This window comes from Helicoverpa armigera, chromosome 22 (assembly GCF_030705265.1).
Source record: "Helicoverpa armigera isolate CAAS_96S chromosome 22, ASM3070526v1, whole genome shotgun sequence".
NCBI classification, from domain to species: Eukaryota; Metazoa; Arthropoda; class Insecta; order Lepidoptera; family Noctuidae; genus Helicoverpa; species Helicoverpa armigera.
Window position 1 is genome coordinate 5372392 of NC_087141.1, and position 10529 is coordinate 5382920.

General features: G+C 41.6%; 4 protein-coding genes across 4 annotated transcripts; 1 reads left to right on the forward strand and 3 right to left on the reverse strand.

Annotated features, from left to right (window-relative positions):
* Positions 1–2477: 2477 nt before the first annotated feature.
* LOC110382681 (ataxin-7-like protein 1) lies at positions 2478–5571 on the reverse strand. Its single transcript, XM_021343350.3, is given in 2 exon segments — positions 2478–3752; positions 3755–5571. Coding segments are annotated over 2 exon segments (2106 nt in total). The 5' UTR covers positions 5066–5571; the 3' UTR covers positions 2478–2957.
* A 227-nt stretch (positions 5572–5798) lies between these two features.
* Positions 5799–6843, forward strand: LOC110382686 (mitochondrial inner membrane protease subunit 2). Its single transcript, XM_021343357.3, has one exon. The coding sequence runs from the start codon at positions 5971–5973 to the stop codon at positions 6460–6462; it is 492 nt and encodes a 163-aa protein (XP_021199032.1). The 5' UTR covers positions 5799–5970; the 3' UTR covers positions 6463–6843.
* A 125-nt stretch (positions 6844–6968) lies between these two features.
* On the reverse strand, positions 6969–7768 carry LOC110382684 (threonylcarbamoyl-AMP synthase). Its single transcript, XM_021343354.3, has one exon. It carries the CDS (start codon positions 7766–7768, stop codon positions 7022–7024), a length of 747 nt encoding a protein of 248 aa, XP_021199029.3. The 3' UTR covers positions 6969–7021.
* Positions 7769–7817: 49 nt separating this feature from the next.
* On the reverse strand, positions 7818–8412 carry LOC110382683 (DNA-directed RNA polymerase III subunit RPC10). The gene is made up of 2 exons (XM_021343353.3): positions 8122–8412; positions 7818–8003 (listed from the first exon to the last, which is right to left on the reverse strand). Exons 1-2 carry the CDS (start codon positions 8260–8262, stop codon positions 7818–7820), a joined length of 327 nt encoding a protein of 108 aa, XP_021199028.1. The 5' UTR covers positions 8263–8412.
* Positions 8413–10529: the final 2117 nt, after the last annotated feature.

The following is a 10529-nucleotide window of genomic DNA, read 5'->3' on the forward strand; positions in this document are numbered from 1 at the left end:
TACGTTAGCAACCCATCGCTACAGTGCCAATTACATTGAGTTGTCTCGTAATTTGCGCGCGTAACAAGCAGTTGAATGCGCTCCATATTCAATCATTGTGGGATTGTGACATCCATAGACATGTTCTTATGTGACATGATATTGTTAAGGCTCGGTAACTAGGTACATAGGTATGTAGTAGCATAGTCTGTCGCTAAGAAAAGGCTTTTCGTATAGATGTGTCCCCAGGTAGTTCAAAGTCATAATCATTTATTGAAACAAGGCTAATTAGATAAGCACTTTTTCACTTACAAAAGACGGCACCCCCAAAAACCACCTCCCATCTACCACTTCACAGAAACCAGTGTTATGGCCGGAAAGAAGGAGCGGTAATGGCTGAACTTCCCAGCAACGTAGCAGCCTGTTACAATTTAATTAAAGGATTACAATTTGTTATTACTTTACACTATATTCTTATTTTAATACAAACATTATTAGTCTGTTAAGTTATTAGATATCGTAGATAGGGATACCTACCTAAGGTAAATCTTTAATTTTATGCATGGTAAGTTCATAAGTAACATCAACGTACTTTTCAGTGTATGTGTGTACGATAGAGCTTTATTATGGCCTATTGTAGCATAATTAAGTTAATTACTGTACCGTGAAGGGCAAAATGAACAGTGATTCTTGGTACGCGTCATATTGCCTGGGACTTCGCGAAATTGTGGAAGATACTTAAGTTCAGCCGTATTGTAACACCTATTTGAATAGTTAGATGTAACACCTATGGGTAAGTAGACAAACTTGTAAGATACCTACTTACATCTTCTCTTCGGGGGAAACCGACGTAATGCGATACTTGTTGCATTGATACTATTTAGATCCTTCCTAATTCGTCATATCGACCAAATTAATTTCGAAAAACATCGCATTCCTTACTTAGTCCAATCCGTCGAGAGGAATCAATTATTACCTATGTAGGAACAACAGGTCAAGTCGTGGTGGCCTAGTGGGTAAAGAACCAACCTCTCGAGTATGAGGGCACGGGTTCGATTCCAGGTCAGGCAAGTACCAATGCAACTTTTCTAAGTTTGTAGGTACTTTCTAAGTAAATCTTAGACACCAATGGCTGATAAAAAGGTGAAGGCAAACATCACGAGGAAACCTGGAATATATACTCTGAAATCACCAACCCGCATTGAGCAAGCGTCGTGATTAATGCTCAATCCTTCTCCGTGTGAGAGGAGGCCTGTGCCCAGCAGTGGGACGATAAAATATAATATCTTACTTTTCGAGGCATTGATGTTTACCGCTAACTTCCAGACCCCGAAAGTTACTAACAACAACAAAACCGTTTCGACTTTGATTCAACAACAACACGAGAATCGAACCCGAAACTCCGTGCACGGCAGTTGTGACGCGTCGACTATTGCACCAACGGGGACTATATAAATTAGCAATTTGGAACACAACATTGGTATTAAATAATGCGCGAATTATGTCATAAGTTTTTCGAAGGTAAATATATAAAGGTAAATACCCTTATCTAGATACCGATAGCTGACATTTTAACCAACTTTATGAGTCATCGAGATTTGTGTTTCTTCCTGAAGTAACTATCTGCTTGTTTTTTTTGGTAATCGTTGAAAATTTGTCAGTTTTTCCTACAATTATGTAATAAGCTTGACTTATTTCTGCAACAGCCACCTGTGGAGCAGGGTTAACTACGTGAAGTCCAGCCTTGTTGCAGGTTTCAGGTGTAAAACACCTGTGGCATCGTGTAATTACTAGAGTAAGCTACTTTGAAAAATATGACTGGAATGCATTGATAACAAGATTATGGTGTTATCCCCGTTGGCATTGTAGAGGTAGTTAAGCTTACATGGGGCCTAGATTTGTGTGCCTGGATGGAAGGAGCATCTTGTATCGAAAGAATGAATGCATTATTTTTACTTCAATTAACAGGTGGTTTTAGGAAGGTTACCTTAATGATTTCGTTAGTCTATGGTTGCAAAAAACCTATCAAATTAATGAATCAATAAGCTTTTAATACTGGATGAAGCGTTAATCATAAAACTCGTCATCAACAGCGGATACCACATGCAGCACACAAGCCTATTGTGTTTAAAAATAACGTATCAAACGGATGCCACGCAAGTAGTGACTCTGATTTGATTACTGTGGAGTATCGTTCACGTCCATTATAATAACAGATGCATCGCTGCCGCCAAGGTGCCCAATGAACATGCACACTCAACCGATGCTCACAAGCTATTGTAAGTACGACTGTTTGTTCCAAGACCTTCGCCTGTCCTCGCCCAAATCGTGGGACGCGAATAAAGTAATCAGCATTCTATTTAACTACGAATGTTCACTCACACTAGCGCAGGTAACCAGCAGCAAGCACTCATAGGAACTAATGGGAAACCTGTTCCCAAGCTCGATTTATTCATATCAAAACACATTTTTAGGTGCGAACGGTCAATTAAAACAAGTTATTTTAGTTATTGAGGTATTTGCCTTTATTTTCCAAAGGAGGCGATTTACTATTACGGATATACTTATTTTAATAGTATTTATATTTTTACATGGAAATTTTCATCACATTAAACCATTATTAATCCTAGGCCATTTATCAGTATTCAATTCAGTATCAACAATGAGTAATATGTCATTTCGAAAAAATACAACCATTCTGTAATAATCTATTTTTAATTCTTCATTGACACATACCGACTCTCGTATCGGAGAAGGATTTAAAAAAATCTTATAAAATAATATACAAAATAATACAAACATTAGTTCGCTTGTTGACGAAAAAAAATGAGATTTAACATTATCGTAACATTAAATTCCGTTCGGGAAAATTCGTGATTATTTTACATTTTACATACGCGAATCCGATTCGATTCTTTACAGAAAAATAAATATACAATTATTATGTGACTACACAACCGGTGATTGCTTATTGGTGCTCAGCACTTCTCGTCAGCCAAGAGCGGGTCGAGCGAGAAGCCGAGGTCGAGCACGGGCGCGGGCGGCCGCTTGCCCGGCGCCTTCAGCGGCGGCCGGCGGCGCTCGGGCGCGTGCCCGTTGAGCGCGTGCCGCACCTCGCCGCCGAACAGCTCGCTCAGCGTCTGCTGCACCTCCTTGTGCGCGCCCAGCGCCGCGCCGCCCGCCCCGCCACTACACGTCACTATCAGTTTACGCACTTCGGGCTTATTCGTTTTACTAGCGTTCATATGCACAGTCTTCGATAACGACAGGGCGTTAGGATTATAATAGTAATTGTTCACACTGCCCGACGATTTGCACTGCGAACGCGACAGCGACGACTTTATATTACTCCGAACTGTCGCGAATTTTTTACCTAATGTGATGGCGCCGCCGGCGTGCGACGCGTTGAAGGTGCAGATGGCGAGCGGGCGCGGGCACGACGAGTACCAGCACACGTCCGCCGGCACCAGCGGCGGCGGCGCCTCGTCCGGCTTGTCGTCCAGCCGCGCCGCCGGCGTCTCCAGCGGCGACGCTATGCTGAGGATGGGCACGTCGGCCGGGATCTCCGCGTCGTCCGGCATGAGGAACGCCTCCGGCGCCAGCGGCTGGCTCAGCAGCGACGTGATGCTCGACGTGTCGGGTAGCACCGAGTTGGGGTCCTCCACGTTGAGGAGACTCGCGTAGATGTCATTGACCTGCTGCTCGGCGGTGAGGCCGTTGAAGGAGCTCAGGTCTATCGAGGTATTGACTAGGAGCGGTGGGAGGGTGATGGGGCGGCGGGCGGCGGCGCGGGCGCGGGCACTAGCGGCGCGGGCGCGGGAGCGGGCGCGGCCGCCGCCGCCGCTGCCGCGGCCGCGCCCGCGTCCCGCGACGCTCGGTGCTCCGCCAGCAGAGTGTCGAACGGCTTGGAGCGCCCCTCCACCGTCCTCCGCAGAGACAGCGCGTGCGCCTTGCACGTCAGCGACCGCGTGCACGGCTTGGGGTTCTCTGCGGTCACCACCCCGCAGTGCTTGTTCGGGTCGTATTCTCGTAAATTAAACTTCGTTTTACTAGTTTTCGATCTGGATGATTTCGTCGACGGCGTGGTCGGCGTGACAGCCGGCTTCAGGGGAGGAGGGTTCAGTACAGTCGTTTCCATCACCGTCGGCAGCATCGGCGATGTGTTAGGCGCAAATTGAATGTTGGATAAATCTGAATCTGAAATTGCATATGCTGATAGTGATGAGGTGTGAATGGGGGCATACAAATCCTGTGCTGGAACATTATCAGAAGCTTGGGGAAAATTAATCTCACCCATGTTTCCAATATCCCTGATAATATTTTTCCAGTCTGCTGCATTTGTGATGTCATCTGCGCTCTGTATGCCTTCAGAATTCATAATTGCAAAAATATCATCAGTTAAATTTTCACCGAGGGGCAGATCCTCTGTGTCCTGTATACTGACAACTGGTAACTCTCCACACTCCATGCTCACCTTCACCTCCCCCGGCACAGTGGAGGATGTGCTGGCCTCGTCCAGGTACTGTAGGTCAGGCTGCGGTGGTAACATTAGCCTTGATAACGGAGGTGTGGCCGTATGGACAGGGGAAGAATCCATTTTCACTGGGAGTAAATCTACAGGGATAGGGGGCGGTGGAGGCTCCTTTTTATGTCGACTCCGACTTTTGTGTGTGGAAACGGGAGGCGGCGGTGGGGGGAGGGGTTCGGCCCCCGTGTGGGACTCTAGCAAGTGTCTGTAAGCCGCACTACACTTCACGATGACACCACACATGTGACACACTGCCGCGTTCAAGTTGTCCATCTGCGGGAAGAGGCCGTGCAGGCTCATGCTCTCGTACTTGAGGCGGTTGAGGCCGGCGCGGCGGTAGCGCGCCTGCCTGTCCGCCTGCTTGTAGGGGTGCGCGTCCAGGCCGCGCCGCACCGACGCGCCGCCCTTGCCGTCCACCGCCGCCGGCGACGTGAACGTGGCGTCATCGTCCCGCCGCGGCGACAGGTGCCCTATTTCACTGACCCACAGATCCCAGGGCTTCTCATTGCACTTAACCGGGCTCACGATTTTCGCCGTGAACGGGTAGTCGCCGGACATATTTCTGCATTCACCAATATTCTGATCGTGAAACTCGTGCGTCCGCCTCACGGGAGTCCAGCCATATCGTAACCAGCCTCACTCCACTGTTAGGTTATTACCCCATATCTGCTTCGAGATCGCTGCCTGTCTCGAGCGCGACCAGGGTCACATCGTAGCTCGATTGTTTACTTCATTATACACACATATCAAACTAAAACGTGTTGTGATTGTCTTAGCTTTTATATTTACAGGGACAGATGATCTATCTCACTGACAGCTGATTATGCAGATTGTAAGTTTTTCTCGACCACGGAACACTTCCATCTATCAATGATTGTTTTCAGATCACTCCACTGGTCCCGATTGATAGAAACATGTGTTTATCCAACTTAATTCAATTGATATTATACTCGCTACACACAAATAAAATGTCCAAAATTTCTGTTTGGTTGGTTGTAATTTACTATAGAAAGCATCAACACTTTTTTGAGTATTTGTAAAGACCGAAAGTTTGTCTATGGCCATTCACTAATGAATGAGCGTGACGTGACAGGGAAGATATTCTCGCTTCGATACAAAGAATGAACTAAATGAACTCCTAACATGACCAGAAGAATTTCTATTGTAATTAAAATTTCATCAATTCAAATTTTGAAATAAACTATTATTTAAAAAGAAAGTCCACCAGTGTTTTCTTTAAGCACTGGAATTAAGAATGTTTCGTCTGGTGAAAATACTCAAAATTAACGCTGTAATGAAACGTCACTGTCAAAGTTTGAAATGTCGCAAAATTCTTATTGCCCATCTACCTCAGTAAAAAAAAACTAATTTTATAATGTTACTTAATAATAAATAGAAAAATCGACGTTCTGCATGACTATGCCGGACATATCTCGGTTACAAAATCAAATACCGGTATATATATGTTGTTCAAAAGTGTATGCAAGTCTGTCATTTTAGGTGTACCGATAGGTATAACCTTTCTTGACACTGTGGGCTATGTGGCCAGAGTGGAAGGCATATCCATGCAGCCGGTACTCAACCCGGATTCCAAAAACACCGACTATGTATTCTTGTCGCGGTGGTCAGTCAGAGACTATAGCGTGCGGAGAGGTGACGTGATATCGTTAGTGTCTCCGAAAGATCCCAACCAGAAGATAATAAAACGCATCGTTGGCTTGCCAGGAGACGTTGTGATTACTATGGGCTACAAGTCGCAGTACGTGAGGGTTCCTGAAGGTCACTGCTGGGTGGAAGGCGATCACACAGGCCACACACTGGACAGCAACACTTTTGGGCCCGTTTCCTTAGGCTTAGTGAACGCCAGGGCGGCATACATCGTCTGGCCACCGAGTAGATGGCAAAAACTAGAAGCTAAGTTGCCAGAAAACAGAAAACCCTTTGTAGAAAAATAGTAATTTTAATAAGAAATAGTAATAGATAAACACATCCTAGTTAATTTTGATGGCATCTCACTGTGTGAAAATTAGTAATGTAATTATCATTAGTTATATTTATTGCTAAAACTGTAAATATTATATAAGACCACAATCTTAGATTGTTGTTCTGACAACTCGAAAAATGTATCTCAAATAAAGTCTTTGATTTTCTCTCATTATATGATACCATGTACTTACTTCCTAATACTGCCATTAATGTTTAAAAAAATGTAAATTTCATCATTGAAGTATGTAAAAATGAATTTATATGATGAGTTTAATGACTAGCCAAAATTTTATTTTATAAGAATGAAATGCTTGTTCTTGTTATAGTTCAGAGTAAACTTGTTAAATTAAGTTTTTGTTTCATTTACCTATTACTCATGAATTTCTATTACCAATTTAAAGTCTTACATGGGACCCTAGGACAATAATAACAATAAATTCGCTGAAAGAGGAAGTAGCTAATAAGAAAAAAAAAATGTAATATAACATTTATTTCAAACATAAATCTATCACAGGGTCCATAAATAACTTAAACAATACTTTTTAAACCAAAACTTTCAACAATCTTCACCACCCTGTCATAGGAGATACCTCTTCGTATGACATTGTAGGTGCCTTGCTGCGACAAGTCTACCACTGTAGATCCAGTTCTATTCTGTTCAAGTCCTTGACTCAACACCCCACCATCAAAAACCGCTCCTAAATGACCAAAGAGGTGTTCAAACTCTTTGATAGACAATGTGGATGGTTCATTACTGAAGTTCGCACTTGTCAATGCAACAGGTTTATCAAAAATCTTTGTGACTCTGTTCACAAAATCATGGTCAGGTATTCTAATTCCTATTTTAGTAGCAGTAGGATTTAGGAATGGATTGTCAAGATATTTTGTTTTTTCTAAAACAACTGTTACTGGTCCAGGTAGCAGGCTGTGAAGTAAGTCATCTGACAAATGGTCAGCTTCACCCCATTTTCTTACATCTTTAATGTATGACACACAAATAGCCACTGGTTTGGCTGAATCTCTACCTTTTATTGCATATAACTTTTTTATAGCATCTGGACAGTTGGCACTACATGCCAGCCCATATATTGTGTCGGTTGGCACTGCTATGACCTGACCTTTGCCCAAGAATTCTGCAGCTTTAGTGGAAGCATAATCTTCAAAGCTTGATATTACTGGAGCCATCTTATCTATCTTCATTTTGACTGAAGCAGTTTTGTATCTAAGTAAAAAACTACTAAATAAATTAAGTTTTTGGAAGAAATTCATACTCATTTGGTGTACAAGTATTTGATTCACTGCTTTTAGTCTTTCACAGAAGAAACTAATCACGCCAGTTATGCGCACACTTGTGGTTGCAACAGCGATAGAATGTAGTCATGGGTTCATCGGCTGAGCGAGTTTGCAGTTGCATGAAGAATGCTCTACCATGTCCGCACTTTGGGCACACAGCATCGGTCGAGTCTACATTCTCCCAGGCGGCAGCTCCGCCCATAATATAGTCAAGCTCCTGAAAAAGATAATAAGCATGAAATTAGATTACATATGGAAACATATTACGATCGTTTTGAGTAGTTGAAGCAAGCGGTCAGTGCTGGCTGATGCAATCTAAGACCATAAGAAGTTACCTTAAGTTTAGGGAATGTGCGTGAGGACACCTTCCTTCTAACGTTGTACACATAAGGACAAGTGTTACAGGCGTACCGTAGTCCAGACTCTGGACCTTCCTCTACCATAAGAACGTTGGCACACGTCGGACAAAATAACATTATTGACCATCAACAGTCTTCGCACCAAATTCATACACGACAGTTATGACTATTACACATTTGCAAGCAACATTATACGGTTCTTCATAACGTAACAACACAATTATTATTTATAAAAATTAAAATTACCATGCAATTCAACCATTCCACACATTCAAAATAAGAGCTTGTAAAGGTTATTCTCTATCTCTTTCAGACCGATTGAGTATTTGATATAAGTCTTCTCTTTCACACCACTGGAATGACAGAATTTGTGAATGAATGTTTGAATCGTCGCGTTTAAAAACATTCAATGGAATGTGTTTCTCATCGATATGTACTAGCCTTTCTTTACCGAAATCGATGTATAAGAAAAACTTTCAATACCTTTAATTAGTGAGGTTATTTCAACTTTTAACCGTCAAATCCGTAGCGGACCCCAATCGGGGTCTGAACATCAATGTCACCGTAAGCTCGGTTTAGACCCCAATTGGGGTCTGCGAATCAGTCATATGCTTTCCTAATTATTTACGCTCATATTTATTTTATTTCCAATCAAACCACATTTGTGAGTACTAAATAAAATAACTAAATAAATTTAAATTATTTTTACGCATTCAAACCTTTCATATTTAGCATCCCGTTAGAAATATACCTTTTTAAAATCCAATCGTAATTACCGGGAATTCTGATCGAACTCGCCATGTTTGTTTACATTAGTTGTTTTTTTAAATTTGAAGACGCATAGACAAGATGGCGACGGTGATAGAAGTTTTGCATCGAATGATCCGATTCGTTAAAATAAAGAATCGATTTAATAATTTTATATTATTTGATATTATAATATTACTAAATTGCACTTTTGTATACTTACCATAATCTGAAAATAAATTAGGAAAAGTAAATTTATTTTGAAAAAAATGCTAGAAAATCAGTGGTAGAAAATACGTTGTAGCCGGAATAAAATAATCTTCGGTTTTTGGGGTTTCTGAAGACGGCAAATGAAGACTTATTTATTTCTTCGGGTGTTTTATGTGCAGGATTCCTGTAGACCTGCCAAACTTAATGGCGATTCGTTACTTCCAACTTTTTAACTGAGCGGCAAAGCAATTTGACAAGAGCCGTAGTTAGGTGTAGTTATCGCAAAATTTTATGACGATTTTATTGTTTGAAAGGGCAAATAGTTCGCTGTTCATCGAAAGCTGATCCAAGAAGGAAAGATGGCCGCCGCCGACTTATTTTTAACCGACTTCCCAAAAAGCGGAGGTTCTCAATTCGACCATTTTTTCGTATGTTTGTTACGCGATTACTCAGCCATTTATTTATCGATTTTGATGATTCTTTTTTTGTTTGATAGCGTATACTTCCGAGGTGGTCCCATTATCATCAGGTCAGGATCTGATGATGGAACCTTGAGAAATCGAGGGCGACTTTCGAAAGTTGCAGAAATACATAGGTTGAAATCTTATCACTCAGGTGTTTGCCTGGTAGCACTATTCAACAGTGAAGGCTTTGAGCTGACCTGATGATAGAGACCAGTGAAGGTCGAGGGAACTCGACAACTGAATATTTAAACTTTCTCGTGTTTGTGCTTATATTATTCGTATTTACGAGGCCTCCGCAACAGTGAAGGAGATGTAGACGAGAGAAGTTCGGTTGTCGAGTTCCCTCGACCTTCTCTGGTCTCCATCATCAGGTCAGCTCCAAACTTTTACTGTTGCATATTGTTATAAGACATACACCTTATAGTCAAGTTTTTATCCTGCGCATGCCTACAACTTTCAAAAGTTGCCCTGGATTTCTCAGGGTTTCCATCATCAGATCCTGGCCTGATGATTATGGGACCACCTGTGAGGTATATCCCTATCAAACAAAAAAATAATTTAATAAAATAGTCCATAAATAGTCCTATGAACGATGTTTTCATAACAGCGCCTGAACAATTTTTAAAGCATTTTTTTCGTATGAAGGTGTAAAAAAAATGAATTAGAGAGTATGCCATATTTTTTTAAACATTTTTATCTTTTTTTTGAGATACGTCACATTGTTATAGGACGTGGGGCAATTTTATATGGATTGTGATCCGTCTTCTTTAAAATTAATAAATAAAATTGAAATAAGTTGCTATTAAAAAATAGGTATGTATATATAAAATTGGTATTCGATTATTTATAATAAATATCCGATTTAGGTATCGAATGCACACCGCTGATTGAAAAAAAAAATACATACTCATTACTCCATTCCAAAGTCTACTTCTCTTTGATCTTGTAAATTGTTCATTTTTA